General features: G+C 36.0%; 3 protein-coding genes across 6 annotated transcripts; all 3 read right to left on the reverse strand.

Annotated features, from left to right (window-relative positions):
- Window positions 2083-6881, reverse strand: LOC104750835 (alpha-amylase 3, chloroplastic-like). Its single transcript, XM_010472683.1, has 13 exons — window positions 6493-6881; window positions 6206-6333; window positions 6042-6096; window positions 5855-5962; window positions 5651-5759; window positions 5133-5488; window positions 4067-4710; window positions 3605-3794; window positions 3312-3418; window positions 2993-3242; window positions 2787-2909; window positions 2538-2705; window positions 2083-2432 (listed from the first exon to the last, which is right to left on the reverse strand). Exons 1-13 carry the CDS (start codon window positions 6796-6798, stop codon window positions 2274-2276), a joined length of 2703 nt encoding a protein of 900 aa, XP_010470985.1. The 5' UTR covers window positions 6799-6881; the 3' UTR covers window positions 2083-2273.
- Window positions 7561-9790, reverse strand: LOC104701628 (hypersensitive-induced response protein 2). 4 transcript variants are annotated; one of them, XM_010472685.2, is made up of 6 exons: window positions 9645-9790; window positions 8807-9010; window positions 8585-8705; window positions 8400-8491; window positions 8210-8306; window positions 7561-8110 (listed from the first exon to the last, which is right to left on the reverse strand). In XM_010472685.2, exons 2-6 carry the CDS (start codon window positions 8993-8995, stop codon window positions 7752-7754), a joined length of 858 nt encoding a protein of 285 aa, XP_010470987.1. In that variant the 5' UTR covers window positions 8996-9010; window positions 9645-9790; the 3' UTR covers window positions 7561-7751. The 4 variants fall into 4 exon arrangements, with proteins under 4 accessions (XP_010470987.1, XP_019093015.1, XP_010470988.1 ...); XM_019237470.1 differs by lacking the exon at window positions 9645-9790 and adding an exon at window positions 9514-9598; XM_010472686.2 differs by lacking the exon at window positions 9645-9790 and adding an exon at window positions 9510-9598.
- On the reverse strand, window positions 11078-14889 carry LOC104701630 (protein NRT1/ PTR FAMILY 4.6). Its single transcript, XM_010472687.2, has 5 exons — window positions 14824-14889; window positions 14558-14663; window positions 14202-14419; window positions 12393-12821; window positions 11078-12299 (listed from the first exon to the last, which is right to left on the reverse strand). The coding sequence occupies exons 1-5, from the start codon at window positions 14824-14826 to the stop codon at window positions 11295-11297; spliced, it is 1761 nt and encodes a 586-aa protein (XP_010470989.1). The 5' UTR covers window positions 14827-14889; the 3' UTR covers window positions 11078-11294.

The raw sequence follows: 16708 nt of genomic DNA on the forward strand, positions 1-16708 counted from the left end.
TGTCCCGCAGTGTTGGAATTGTCAAGTCGCCCCCCAAACCTTGAAAATTCCAGCTCATGAAACTCATTATTGCAGCGGCGGTTCCCCATTTGGAACCACCTCTTGATTGTCTCATTTAGCCATTTTAATTGAGTCTGCATTCCTATCTGCAGCTTTTCTCTTCATTGCCACGACCTCCTCTGTCTCAATCGCAACAACCGGGTGTTTAGTGTCCACTCCTTCTTGTGCTTTATGAGCTTTACGCTTCCATTGACTTGGTCTTCTCATCTTACTAGGTTGCTTTGCAGGGATCCCGGTAGAACCAGTTTTAAAACTAGTTCGTAAACCCGTAGGATCGTCGAGGAAAGCAGGAGCTGAAGCACATGAAGTAGCATCAGATTGATCAGTATAAGACAATCGTTGTAAAACACTTGCAGATCTTCTAATAGGCTCACATCGATCTGATGTTGGAGCTGTGACTGAGCTTGCACCTTCAAAGTTAAACACCAAACCTTTAGCCTTATTCACGTCTGTGGTGATGACAGGAGGAGCTTCTAGTTGTAAACACATCCTTTGACTCTTCGGATTTCCTGCCAAGTTCCACACTGACTGTCGAACCCTCTCAATATGTAGCTGCTTTAACTTTGGGTCAGCCACATAAAGATAGTGTCTCATCTCATCAAGCACATCTTTAGCAATTTTTGGTTTACCCGAAACCACATCAATGCCAACATCATCATCAGTGAGAACCCCAAATAGGGGATCATCCTTACTGATTCGCGGTATTAACCTTTGAGGAACAATTGCTGTTGTTTTAACTCCTCTCGTAGCAGCTAGTTGTCGGTTTGAGGGGTTAAGAGGGCACCGTTCCCTGTCATGAGTGAGCCTGTGACATTGGTAGCACCGTCTCCTGATTCTCTCATACTTAATCCCAATCCTAATGAGTTCACCAGTTGGGAGTTGCAACTCTCGAAAGTTTTTTAAGGGCTTGGTCACATCAAACAGAATATGAACCATGACGTAGCCCTTACTTTGCGGTTTCAATGGATCAAAAGCCACATGAGTAACCTGACCGATATGTCGTGCAATCTCTTTAATCGTGTCTGTTGTATTGAAATTCACCGGGATGTTTCGAAGCCTGATCCAGATTGGTAGGATCTTCAGGTAATCCGATGGGGGTTTCTCCACCCACCTCTCCAAGGTAACACTCCAGTCATTAAACGTCCATGCTCCCGTATCAAGCACCATAGCGAGTTCATTCTCCGAATCAAAAATAAACTGGAATTCGTCATTTGGCAGAGCTATCCCTCTGGCTTGATCATAAACTCTCCAAAGCTTAGGCATCTCATGAATCAATTTGGACATCTTCTGATTCTCTGGACATAGAAGACGACCAATGATGCTACATTTATTACGGACACACGAGCTAAACTGCGGTAACTTCTGCAACACGATTGGTGCGTCATCTACTAAGGACATCTCTTCCAACGCTTTGTCTAAAGCATACTCCATGTTAAGCAACTCCAAAAAACGCAGAAACCAAAACCAGTCGCAAAAACCGGCTAGAATAGGTGACGGCGATCAAAACCCTATGAACTAGGTTAAAGTATTCAAAAAGATATGAAAAGATCTCCCCAAAATTGTGTCTAACAGACTAAATCTTCCCGAAATCCGGCGAAATAACAAGACATTCCGGTGAACCTACCTTTTTCCACTAAAGAAGAGACCCTCTAGTTGAACAAGAGAGACCTAAGCAAAAAAACCCATTCCATACAATGTCTTTTCCATTATAATTAGTTTTCTGGTGAATATCTAGTTTAGTAAACATTTTCTCAGTATTACTATTAGGAAAAGACTTTGAATATTTCCCATTATTTTCTTTTTAAATAATATTTATAAATATCTCTCTCTCGAGAACCTACACATAATGTTTTAGAATGTTGGTTGAATGTTAATCTTTTTTTACTACTATAAAACTGAAGAAGAAATATATACCGCGGCTCTACAGTGAACAAAGTATATCCTATTGACTACCTTTTCCACCTAATCACTTAAACAAGTATTCTTCATATGCATACACTATACTACAAGCATCCAATCCAATATAAATATTCTCTCAGTATTGTAAAAATTTGGCAAATCTTAAATCTGGTTTTAGTCCCACCACCCGACATCACATATATGTAATAAATCTTATTTCTGGCTCTTCCCTTAAATAATAATATATACATATTTTCCTCCAGGAACAATTTTTATTTACTTACTACTTCACAAACGTACAAATTACCTGCTTCTTAAGATGATTCCCACACCTTGTAGTCTCTGCCTTCGACTGCAACAAACCAGTTTTTGGATCCGTTTGGTGGTTCGTAATGCCCTGGTCCAATCTTCATTGCAACCTTATCATCTATTATAGCTGCATAGACATCTCTCTCACTCTTGTCTATATTCACCTTTATAAGTCCCAAAAACAAGAAAACAAATGAGGCTGGTTTCAAGATCCATCGAATTTCGTAAGATATGTTTTAGAGAGTGTGAGCGCCTGAAAGTAGTTTTACCTCACTCCGACAGTGGAGTTTCTGTCTGTTCCTGAGAGAGAGAAGAGAAGCAATCTCGGAGTGATAATCTGAGAAGATATGGTCGAAGAACACAGCCGGTGTTCCTGGATGAGTCAAGATATAAGCATATCCTTGCATTTCCTTCCCTTCCGGAAATCTCCAATGGCCCTTTATAAACAGAGAAAAATAATCATTAAAACATTTTAAAACAGAAACTTGGTGATAGTTGAAATGGCGAGAAACAAAAACCTGAGTAGAGCCAGTGTCATGATTCTCTATGAATGTTACAGCACGAGAAGGCCACCATCCAACCACACCTGGAGGCTTCCCTTTTGGGTCTGAGAGTCTCCAATACTCGCATTTTTGAAGAGCCTACACACAGAAAGTTACCAGATCTTATTAACCAAAAAAAAACAATGTCGTATCAAACGGTATAAGATTGATATTTTTAGTACCGCATGAAGAATTCCTTTGGTTGTGACATCAAAAGCACCAGCAGCTCCACTAGTTGCATTAATCCAGTCAACAATCCTCTGACGATGTGCGTCTTGATTGTAGTCCATTTCTCCATACGTGTAACTAAGGGAATCCCAATATTCACCAACTGCAAAGTACGGTTTGCTAGCATCCATATAGTCTTTCACATAACCTCCCCAAAACCCTCTTACAAAATCAAGCCTCCATCCATCATACCCAACTTCTTCTCTGCATGTGAATCGAAATCAGACATCATAACCGATCAGCAGATAACAAGGAAATAACAGGGGAACTTACCTCATCCAGCATAGCCATTCCTTAATATCCTTTCTAACAAAGTCCTGTGAGTGATCTATGTTTGGAGCAGCATGGAAATTATCTCCACTGCTCTTGTTTCCTCTACCCTGAATCAATGAATTACCATCAAGGATAATAGAGACCATTAGCATCTTATCTCCCTCAAAAGCATTACCCGAAATCAAATATAGTATACTTCAGCGAAAAGGCACATTTTTCTATCAAAGAATTTGCTTGCATTTTGTTATATAGCAATAAGATCGAAGTTCTATTTATATAAAGGGGAAATATACCTGAAAATGAGGGTCATCTGCAACTACTGCCCTATCATCCCAGTTCAAACGTCCTCCAAATAAATTCCATACACCATTTTGATTCTTGAAGTGTGCACAGCGGTGATTCAAAACAGCATCACCTAAAACTCTGATCCCAACCTTGTGAAATTTCCTCACAGTATCTTTCAGCTCATCAATAGTTCCATATCTGAAAGTTAGCAACAAAAACGAGTGGGAAAGCAGGTATCAGATACATGCTACTATATTGTTTCTTATCTGATACACACTACCACTGCATTTTGTCACTGTCAAAAGACAAAAACAGCTCCACTCTAACTGACCATGCATTTAAGACAACAAAAACAGCATTCAACCAGAAGTTCATTTAATCCCATTTGACGATTGAACAACCCCAGATTCATGATGAAGTTTTAAGCAACTAAGCGATAATAGACAGTTAAGTCAAAATGTAGAGCTCACCTGGAATTCAAGTTATACAGGTCTTTAGGCATGTACCCTTCAGGTGACACAGATTCTGTCGGTGGAGGTAACCACAGAACGGTGAATCCAAGTGAAGCTAACTCCTTGGCTTTTTCTTGAAGTTCCAAGTACCATCTCCCTGATTTATGGGACTCCCAGTTGAATCCCTGGCATAATATCTCAAATCCGGAGCCGGTTCCTGAGGAGATTTTAATTTCAGGCTTTTCATCCTCTGATTCTAAAATACTTTCCTCGGTAAAAGTTGGAGTTGTGCTTCTAAATATGCTATATGCCTCCGCAGCCAGTTTCTCAATTTCTTGTAGAATGTTTTCCTGCACTTCTTTTACGTTTGTCTTCTGATTCTTATGATGGGAAATGTCAATGGCCAAGTTCCTAATCTCAGTGATGATCTCATCAGTAAATGCACTAGCAGACACTTCTTTATCTGTTTTTGGCGTGTGTTCACTCACTTGAGCAGCTTCAGTTTCAACGGGCGAGCTACTTGAAGTAAGGAAAGGGACGTAGAAGTCTTCCCCCCTATAATTTAGCCAAGTATTTTCATTTAACTTAAGAACAAAACATAACCCTTCAAGCTTTCCATCCAGAGAGAATAATCCAAACGATCCAGTTCCATCTTCTTTTCGCTGCAGAATGTTCATATGCATAAACACTTAAATAATGTCACTGATAGAAGCAGAAAATATTCTAATAGGAAAGGTAAACAATATGACACATGAAAATGATCTCTAGGTGCCCAAAAAATGTCGGGAACCAGCCGCAAAGACATAGTGACAGAATCATGTAGTATAAGTATGATGGCCATATCTGATAGGGTGCAAAAATAAAGAACTAAATGCATTATGTTGCAAACCATCCTAATGCTAAGTTAAAAACCAGGCATGCACAACCTGAAAATTGCCTGGACAGTTACCAATATGCCAGGTGTTAACCAAGAACTAATTTGAATCTCACCTACTGAAATTACAGAGACACAACAAAACTAATTTTCCAGGATTTTCAAATCTGAACATGTGAATCTTGCCAAGGACCATACTTCTACACGTACCTGTAAACGAGTGCGTAATGCCTTGTTCTTAAACAAGGATGTTTCTTCAGGGTAAGGTTCAGAAGGAATTTCCCATCTTTTACTGCCGTTTTTGCAAACTCCCCAGTGGACAGTAACATCACCCGGTAAATCGGTTTCAATTGATACAATGTTCTTAGATGTTTCAGGGCATTTCCTTGCAGTGACACTGACTGAGTTATCATCGGCAACACGTTTACTAATTGGCATCTCCTCGTAAAACTCTTGAAGACCTTTCCTTTCTATCGTAGAATCGGGTGCGCTCTTGCTCTCTTTTTCAACTTCTACACCAGATTTCTCTTGTTTGAGAGGAATGTTTGAAAGCTGCCCAATGGTACCTAGAGATCCAAGAGAAGCAAGTCTCGATCAGTTTGAAGATTCAAGAAAGTAACTTGAAAAAGAATAGTTCTACATTAAAAAGTAAAGGAAAGCCTAAGTATAAGAATGAAAAATCTACAGTCTGGATAACAGTAGTAGATATAATAATCCTAGCCACTTACCAAACCCTTTCTTTGCTCCGATCAAATTTCCATTATCAGGAATATCATCCACAAGAGGAACCTTAAAATCTCTCCCTTTGTGCTGATACCATGCCCCAGTTTCTACGTCCTGGAAAACAAACAGTCCCAAATAAATGCACAACACAACTAAGGGCAAACGAATAATTAAACATCTTTATATAGCAAAGGGTTAAGAAAGAGAACCTTCAAAACAAAACTGAGAGCTGCTACTGAGCTTTCCAGATTTAGATTAATATTAACTTCAAAATCTCCTTCGGATAGCTTCTCCAAAGGTGTCTCTATAGCATAATCCTAATACAAGATTAAAAAAAAGTGTTACAACCATCGAAAACCAAAAGGCAAATGTTGAGTAGTACAGTACTACCAGTACCTTGATGGCAAATGAACCAGGAGGTCTCATATCTTCCGGAGGTTGATCCCATTCACTGTAAAATTCAAAGTAGAGAGAACATCAAGGGAATAAAATTTTCCCCATTAGTCCATTACTATAATGAGGATACCAAAAACAAAAGGTAGAAAGGAAAAGGAAAGGACCTTCCAGTATCACCCACATATGAAACTCCCCAATGCAGAATCCATTTCCCAGGAATACTACATCCAACACTCAGCTCCCAATCATTCTCTTTAACTTGTTTCAATCGTACATAAATCTTTCCTTCTGCCTATCATTCCAAAATCGAAATCAAAACCCATATGTATCATCAAAAAAAACACACGACACAAATATGATCTTTAACCTCGTCGATACACAAATCAATCAATCGACTCGATTCAACTAACAACAACAAATGTGAGTGTGATACGGGGGATTGAGAAAAAACCTTTTCGACTCGCTGAACAGAGAAATTTTCCTTGAAAACTACATCATCCGATTCCGATTGAGAGGTTTCCACGACGGCAGTATCGGAAGAGCTAGCACGAATCACGACGGACTTGGAGCTGCGAAAACCTAAGGCACTCGTGGCGGAACCAATCGATGAGTTTAGTACTAGTAATTTGTTGGAACTAGTGAAACGAGAACGGAGATTCAAAGAGCAAGGCGAGAAGCTTCTAGTTCCGCGGCAAGTTCTAGAGTTGTGACGAAGATGAGAATGGTGGAGAAGAGACTCAATGGGAACGGTGGACATCGCAGCAGCTTCGTGAGCGGAGAGAAGAGAGAAGATATTTTCTTCTTTTTTTTTTTTTTTGGAAGCGAGAGAGTGAAGAAGAGAGGTTAAGAGTCGTTGAAAATTAATATACAATAAAAAATATATATATATAAATTACTTTTAGGATTGCTGAAAGGGAAGATCCCTCTATCGACATTCGAGTTCGAGTAATGCGTGGACTTAAATAATTAAAACATAAGCCACGTAAGCTTATGTGGGCCATACTTTTTCGTGATCTCTGCCCCGTCGGCAAACTTAATATATATTTATGATTTTTTTTTTTTTTTTTAATACGATTTTGTGTTTAGTTGCGATGGTTGTTTAGTTTTTGAATCGTTAAGCAAAGATCTCATTGGTTAGTATCGTAAACATCTAAAAAGTAGTAACAACTTTTTGTTAAACAAGTTATTTAATTTGTTTTATTTTTTTTTCTTTTGAAAAAAAACGCTATTTTCTTTCTCCATATTTTGGAAATTATATTATTACTTTTGAAAATTTTGGGCTCTTATAATCAACTAAAACTTATTAATGCTCTACAATCACAATAATTTCATTATTCAAATACAAACTTATGAAAAATATACCAAAATATTCATTTTGTAATCCTATGAGTGATGATTTTTTTTTTTTTTCATTTTTTTCTTTTCCATATAGCATATAGCGTATGCTTAACAGAAACAGAAAACAATATTGAAGAGAAGACAAAATAAAGATGAAAAACATATTTTTAATAGAAAACAATCATGAAAAATAATAAATCACACTAAAACCAATCATATCCACAAACCAGTCGCACAAGCCTAAACATATTTGAAGAACTCCATACAGATTTCGTAGATATAAAAATCAAACGCTAAAGAAGAAACTATTAAGTAGCAAACACAACTCTCTAAACCCCTGAAAAGCTTTAGTACTTTGAGAGACCTCTCTCTCTACTCAGCAGCGTTACCCTGAAGAAGACCATCCCTGATCTGTGAAGCAATGTCCCTAACAGCACCTGGACCGTGAGGTATGAACACCGAATTTGACTTTGAAGACGCACCAATTTCCTTCAATGTGTCAAAGTACTGAGTCACCAGAACCATATCCATCACGTCTTTTGAAGATGTTCCTGGAACAGACTCAGAGAAGGCCAGCACGCTGTTTCTCAGACCATCCACAATGGCTTGTCTCTGACGGGCTATACCCATACCTGAAAGGTATTTCGATTCAGCTTCTCCCTCGGCTCTCTTGATCTGCAGAATCTTCTCTGCCTCAGCTTTCTCACCTGCTGCCTCTCTCATTCTAGAAGCTGTTTTTTTCATCAAGAAACAGAACAAAACATTGCAAGATTCTCAGCAAATATACTATAGAAGTCGAGAACTTTTATATCAACAACAATTGAGCGTACCAGCATTGATCTCATTCATTGCCCTCTTGACATGCACATCAGGCTCGATATCCACAATAAGTGTCTGAACAATCTCATACCCGTAATGAGACATAGCCTATATTATATACACAACAGCAGTTAAGAGTCTAATCTATGTATATTAATCTTTTCAGCAGAAAATTCAAAAATTTTGCTCAATGAGATGTACCTTTTCGAGCTCATTCTCAACGGTTTTTGCAATGTCATTCTTTTGCTCAAAGGTTGAGTCAAGATCCAGCTTAGGTACACTTGCTCGAATCACTATGCAAAAAATTGTGGATCGATTAGTTAATCATTAGGCAAACACAAGAACATCAAGAAGCACAAAAAAAAGGAAGGATATTTGAAACAAACCATCAAAGACATAAGCTTGAATCTGATTCCTCGTGTTGCTGAGCTTGTAAAAAGCATCTTGAGCACTCTCAGGTTTGGCACGGTATTGAATGGAAGCAACAACGGTGACAAACACATTATCCTAAAAACAAATAAACAAAGAATCCCAAAACCAGTCACAACCTTTCATTTCAACAGTATCAAAAACAGTATATATAGAGGATGGAAGTGTCATCAAGAGACCTTAGTTTTTGTCTCGCAGCGAACATCAAGCTGTTGAACACGCAAGGAAAGGTGACCAGCGACTTGACTCCCCAAGCACCATGGCAAACAGTGACAACCAGGCTCAAGAACTTCGTCAAATTTCCCAAAAGTCTCTTTGATTGCTACATTCGACTGATCAACTTGAATACAACCCAAAGCTTGACCCATTTTTCTTTTTCTTTCCTGAAACAAATACAAGAAGAAAAAAACATCAGAAAACATGAAAATTCCAAAACTTTACAACTCAAATCATCATCAAATACTAGTTTATGTGATATAAAACAAGAAGTAAGCAACAAGCGTCAAGGCTAAACAATACATCAAGTCAAAGAGAAGGGTTTTAAAAAATCATTACTTTAAGCAAATTTCAACGACAAGTAGACTCAGATTCTACAAGATGACCTTAAATTTTTTGACTCTGCTCTTAAAAAAATATTTCAAGGTTTGGTCATAACTGAACAATAAGACCTAAGAATTGAAAAAAAAAGACACAAAAACCTAACAGTCACCAGAGAAATAAGAAATAAATAAAAAAAAACCCACCACTACACGAAGAACGAAACCCTAAGATTGATGGAGTCCAAAAGGGTCCACGATTCAAAGAAAGACACAAAATCAACGAGTAACGAAACAAAATTAGATTACAGAGAGACAGAAGAACAGAGGAGTTTGAGAAATTTACACACAAGAAGAGAATAATCTTATACGGCTGCGTAAGTTCAGAGGAGGAAGCAAAGTCGCAAATTATAAGCAAAAGCAAAACACACACAAAAAAAAAAAAAAAAANAAAAAAAAAGAGCAAGTTGGAGGAAATTACCGAGGAAGGTTGGGCGAAATTGCTTAAGCAATTTTGTGATAATGAACGAAATTAGTATAAAATCTTTTGGTTTTTTTTTGTTGGGATTCCTTCGTGACAAACCTGGTAATCCTCGGATTATCTTTTTTTTTTTTTGGTAGTAATCCTCGGATTATCTAGTTTCTATTTAAAAGAGATTTTAGTTGAGACTACTTACTTTAAGAGTACTTATCCAATTCTTTTTTTAAGAATTTTATTATATTTTACAAGTATTTATGTTAGCATTAATAATTATTTTGGCATTCGATTTATTGAAAAATTCACCCAAAAAATCCCTAATCTAGCTTTGATTTTTTTTAAAAACCAAGATTAATTTAGTTTTACAAATTGAAAGAATACTTATATTTTACTGTTATTATATGTTTTAATTGATGTTAAGTTTGGGTTATTGGTTTGAAATTTGAATAGAGTTTTAAAGACTTTAAATGTTATATAGAATCACTTTTTATTAGATAAAATTTTTGTTAAACTCTATTAAAGTTTATTGTTATTAGTTTATGATTTGTAAAAAATTATTTAAATTTTAACAAATTTGGGCTATTGGATTCAGACTTTTATAAAGTCAATAAAAATGTTGTATTATTCAATTATAACAAAAGAATTTAAGATTGTTAATGAATTCAATTATTATGTTATTTTCATGATTTTATACACTTTTTTCACAAAATAAAGTCATGAAAAGTATCACAAAAATACAAAGATTATTTGGACCACTTTACAAGATTTTAGAAAACTAAACAACAAAACTATAGAATACTCTCTAGCAATCTTTAAAAAAATTTCACTTACTCAATTTTGATGATTTTGTTGAAGTCTTCAAAATTCTTTATAAATTATAATCCAATAACACCCGTTAAAGTTTTTACACACAAATTAAAAAATATATAAAAACTAAAAATATAGAAATATGAATCCCAATTTAATTTATCCTTTTTACAAAAATATCACTAAATAAAATAAATACAACTAATAAAAATATAATTTAAAATATGTTTGATAAAAAGGGTATTTACATTATTTAAAATAAAATAAAATAGAAATATATTAAAATCACTCAAAATTAGTATAATGTTTAGAAATAAATAAGGGATTATTTCTAAGAAAAAAAAATTACTTACCAATATTTGACTAACCCAAACCAAAGTAAATGGGCTTGGTTTCATTATTTCTTGTAGGCCCGTGTTAAAACTCATTGGACCTCGTTAGTCATCGTTTTCTCGGTAAACCACAAATGGCAAAACCACAGCATTTCCCTCACATTTGAAATTTCACTTCTTTCGTCTAAAGTTAATATAGCTCAAGTGGCTCAACTATTCAAAATATCTCCAGTATCCACATTTGTGAATATTAAAGTTATCAAGCTTAGCTTAGTTTCGTACAGCACAAGAAACAACTAAAAGTAAGCCTCAAGCAAGTTGAAATATCCATTCGCTGTACATTCATTGTCCAACGATTTTAAAAAAAAAACTCCAAACCCCCAAATATTTACCTAACCACAGCATCACTACTTGCATCCCCCATTCATCTCTTTATATAACAGCCGCTCATGTAAAAAACATTTTCTGCTCTAATTTTATATTAAAAAAAGGCTCAAAGGTAAACCATTCGATATTAGCTTCTTGAACCAGTTGATCTATACTTGTAACGCATTGCCCAGAAGAGATAATGCAAGAAGTTAGCTGCACTAAGAACACACATTAGCCAGTAGAAGTAGTCTAGTTTGTAACGGTTTATGCTCTTTCCACTCAGCCATGGTGTATTCCCTGAGCTCTCTGTGATGCTGTTTACTATCGATACAATCACTGAGCTTAGATAGTATCCCATTGCCAAGGAAGCCCACGAGAGTGACGTCGCTAGAGATCTCATTGAAGAAGGTGCTTCTGTGAAGAAATACTCTAGCAGTCCAGCTAGTGTGAATAGGTCAGCTGACCCTAGGAAAAGATACTGAAGAGCGATCCATAGGAAAGTGACCGGTAAGGTTTCTTTCGAGTCAAGCAAGCCTTCGTCTTTCGCCACTCCCTTTCTTTTAATCTCAACCAATGCTGCAACCGCCATTGCTAATATAGAAAGAACTAAACCTACTCCGATTCTTTGTAGATGAGTGACTCCCGTTTCGGTTTTGGTAGCTTTTCTAGCGAATGGGATAATGAGATGGTCGTAGATAGGTGCGAGGATCATGATGAACACGACGGGGAAGACCGGTAAAGAAGCTGGAGGAATCTTTAAGCTACCTATCTTTGTGTTCATTGAAGCAGCTTGTTGGACAGAGAATGTCGAAAGCTGAGCTAAGCAACAGTTGAGCATGATGGTGCAAGCAAATATCGGAAGCATTTTCAGCACAACCTTCACGTCCTCGACTTGTTGGACCGTGCACTCTAACAATCTATGGACAGGTTTCTCATCCGCAGCTCCATTTAAGCATCTTAAACTGTTGGTTAGTTGTGGCTGAGGAGGCACGGCTTCTTCTTGACGTGGCTTTTCCACTTCTCCTTGTGAGTTAACTTCTTCTTTTTTCCCTTTTGGTACGCTATGATTAGAGGGACTAACGGCCATATTCACAACTGCATTGCTTGAACTTCCACTAGTGAAGCACTTAAACGAAGCCGCAAGAAGCACCTGAGTCAAACAAATCATATAAAACATTACTTAGGGCACATGTTTATTCTCAATCATATCTCGAAGTCAAGAACTAATGAGGTAAAAACAAACCTTGGAGATTGTGGTGAGAGGACTTCCACATGGGATCTTGTTTCTGTAAAATCTTGATCCAGAGAGAAAGATCAGAATCGAGACGAAGATAGCAATTGTAGAGACACCAAAACCCCATTCCCATCCTTTGTTGTCTTCTAACCATACCACAAACGTGACGGCCACGAGTGCTCCACAAGCAAGACAAAACACGTAGTAGTTGAAGAACGTTGACCTCTGTTTCCGACCTTTAGGCGTACTCTCATCAAACTGCTCTGCTCCGTGAGATGGTAACGACCCTTTTATTCCTCCCACTCCCAAAGCCACAAGGTACAATCCCACAAATAGCATCGCTTCCTTCGAGCCACTCACTTCTGCACAAGTAGGACCATCGCAAGATGGAGGCACTAAGGACGGTGTTCGAGCTTGAATTGTGAGTACGATCAATCCCTGCACGTCACCCAAATCACATTTTAATCATATTTGATTTGTTAAAACTCATTAATTCGAAACAATTAACGGTTTTTTTGGGGAGTTACAAAGAATAGTATGGGAATGGGACCAGGGCACGTGGGAGAGTTTAACCCTTGTGGTTCGTGAGAGTCAGACCAGCGACGTGATACAAATAATTGAAACCGTTACGAACGATGAGACGTCGTTATTAAATGAGGTATGGACAAAACCTTATTTTCTGTGTGGTCGTCTCATTGGCTAATCCCTTTTCTTGAAGAAATAACTTCGGTTACACTGACGTAACAGCAGGGGTTTAAAAAGAATTTGGACTCTAGTATATATTATCCAATAATATATCGATTCTAGATGAATGTAGATATGACTCCATGGAATATGAATGCTTTTATCATATAAGTAAATGACTCAAATCAATTTAAAACAAAACATATATAAGAAAAAACACTTTACAAAAGTGATCGTGAAATTATAAGCTAAGTCAGCTATATATATTTATGTGTAGTTATAAATTATTATAGGTAGAGGTATATATTACATGAACCATCAAAATTTATCTATCTATATATAATGGTAAACAGATATAAGAGTGTTTGCGTTTGCACTCGTATACGAACGCACAAACGCTACCCACAAAGCATTAAGAGCCCCAACTGTACTTTTACAACTACAAGTTTGTTTTGTCTTTTGTACCATTAAGTGGCAGAGTCACGAGGGTACGAGTGGCAGATTGTTATATAAGTGGACACTATAGTTTCATACCCTATCAAACGTAAAGACAAGATAACAAAAACAATTATAAAGGTTGTTGTGTTGCTGAAATCCAAGAAAGATGTTTTAACTTTCCTTTTTTGTCCCTGAGATAGTGACAGTTATAACAAAACTAGGGTGTACGATTTTTTTTAATAGATGTTATCACGTATAGGTCGTGTTAGGATCATAAACATAACAAAGCATTTTTGCGTATAGATACGGATACGGTACCGTATCAAAGTCACGCTCCTCTACTTTCTTTTGTCCTTTTATCAGCATACCAATGCACGCATGGTTCGTTGGATTTTTGCTTACAACTATACTTTTTTTTCTTTCATATGTGATAATTTTGTTATAATATATACTTTTACGATAGATATACATGTGGATCTATTATAATGTGAACGGATTTATGATTGTGGTGGCTAGACAAAACAAAAAAAGTCAACGCTAATAATTTAGAACTTAAGCTAAACTAAAGTAATCTAACGGATAACAAAGTTTCTGAATATTTTTATATAAGTGGAGTTTGATTTGTTTGTTTGTTAGTGTTGTGTTTATAAATTATAAGGGTTAAAAAAATGTAAAAGAATTGAGTGAAAGGCTTACCAAGAACTCGATGGAGGCTGAGATGAGGAAGATTTGAAAAGTGGAGAAGAAAGCATCGGAGAGGAAACCACCGAGGAGAGCTAGGAGAAAAGCTGTGCCCATGAAATTGGTGACGTCATTTGCCGATTTAGATGGAGACATGTGCATGTACTCTCTTAGGTATAGCACGAGATTACTAGCATTCGCCAAGTACGCTAGATTCTCTAATATCTCCACCACTTCATATATAGGAGAAGAAAAATTATATATAAATCAGTCACAATGATCCCATTAGGGAATCGTTTTTAAAATATAAATGTGTGGTTAAAAGATGCATCAGAGAAATCGAGGGGTAAATATGGAATTTAGAAACTGACCTAAGACGAAAGAAGCGGCGAGCATGCCACCGTGACGGCCTTTCACGGCAGCTCTGTTTCTCCAGTCTGAGTAGCCTTCCCATCTTGAGACCTCTTCTTCCACTTCCTGTAAGTATATGACAAAGAACAAGAAACAAAACTAAACTTTGAGAAAAAAGAGACATATATTACTATAAATAGAAAACATCATCACACACAAATCAAATATTTGATTTCTTGAAACGATGAAGTGAGCAAAAATAATGTGAGAAACTTCAAGAACCCACCATTCTCTCTCTCTCTTTCTTTCTTTCTTTCTCTCAAACTTTGAGGTAGAGGAAAAATTAAAAAAAAGGTTTAATGTGATATAAGAGTGAAAATGAGAAAGGGGTATTAGCGGAATTTAAAGAGAGGAGAGGAGAAGAGATTTGAGGAAGGGTCCAATTGGGTGAGAAGAAAGGAGAATTTGGGCCCTCTTTATTATTAGAAAATGACTTCATGTTGTAGTTTTCTTTATTCTCTTCTTAGGAAATTACATTGTTTTTTACTCCTCTTATAAAAAAAAAATAGCTATATTTCTTTGTTTTTAGGGCAACTAAAGATATATCAATTCCTTGAATTGATAAAGCTAGTAATATAGTGGTGGAATAAAGGCTAATCAATCATGTTTGTTTACCCTTTACTTAATTGGCAAGTTGGTTTTGAAATGGAGTTTCCGATACCAATGTAATTAACATATGTAGAATTGATTTTGTCTTTTATTCTCCACAAGGTAATTGTTACTAGTTTGTAACAAAATTTTTAGATTGATTGAATATTTTGATTACTCACATCATAATATTCGTTTCACATTTACATGTAGACGAACCATAAATTATTCTAGATTGTTTCACATAAGAATTTTAATGAACAATAAATTCTTCTAGATTGTTTCACTACCATATTTTGTCTCGACATAATTCATTATCAAATAAAATACAACATATTTGGGTTTGGTTTGTTTAATGGAGAACGATGCAAGTAAATCCAAAAAAAAAAAACAAAAAAAAAGGTGAAGGGTAAGATAAAGGTGATGGAAGGATTCAAACCCTCCACTTAGTGGATTTTAAAATAAATTTAGCGAGATTTTAACTTTTTTGACTAACACAAAAAGGAGGTAGAACATTCACTTAATCTAGACCTATTTATTCCTCATCTTTCTATTCATGGTATAGTTTTGGCTTTGCAAAGTATATAGCCAATTAACTGTTGTTACTAATTACTTCTTTTTCAACCTTTTTAGTTCATTTTAGATGGAATCATAACTAAATTATATATTTGTTTGTAAGGTTAGTAATGAACTATATATGTTTATGGCTGATATTAGTGACACATATTCTCTATACTTTTTCTCTTAGCAATTTGTACAAGAAATTTTATGATCCTATATTTTTAAAAAAGATAATATGCATTGTTGTCTCTTTGATGGTTTCACCAAAAGATCTTGCTTTCGAAACTCCATTGGTTTTAGATACGTGTAGACTACATATAACTTTATTGTTACAACACAAACACACACACAGTGTGAAGAAAAACTTATTTAATTTAATATTTCTATATCATTTTGTACTTATCATTTTTTTTCTGCGGTAGTTTGATGACCGGCGGCTAAGGGGACGAAGGAGGAGCTATAGTGGCTCAAGAAAAATTTGTATTCGTATGTTCAGTATATCTAACATTCAAATTAAAAGTTCGTATATAGATAATAGACAATTTAAAGAACTATATATCAAACGAAATAACAATTAATTAACGTGGCATAGATCCAAGAATATGCTGAAATTTAACTAATGTTTATTTCGCCCAGTGCTATTCACTATTCTCAGAATTGAATATTTTGATAATTTCAGTGCCATATATGAATACGTATCTGTGTGTACGTGTACATATGTCGAAGTATATGATTCAAATTCACAACGCTCTATTTAACTACCCATGAGGTCTTTTATAGCGAAGAATCTAATACTGTTTGGGAGGACTTTAACATTAAAGTGATCTCATGCAACTATAGAAAAAAGTTGCATAGACAAGTGTCGTGTTTTCTTATCCATGCAATATTTATTTTGTTTTCTTGATTTATTTCCTCTCCATTTTGGAATTTTAATGTAAACCTGGTTCAGTCTCTATTACAAA

The sequence above is a fragment of the Camelina sativa genome, chromosome 16 (assembly GCF_000633955.1).
Source record: "Camelina sativa cultivar DH55 chromosome 16, Cs, whole genome shotgun sequence".
Lineage (NCBI taxonomy): Eukaryota > Viridiplantae > Streptophyta > Magnoliopsida > Brassicales > Brassicaceae > Camelina > Camelina sativa.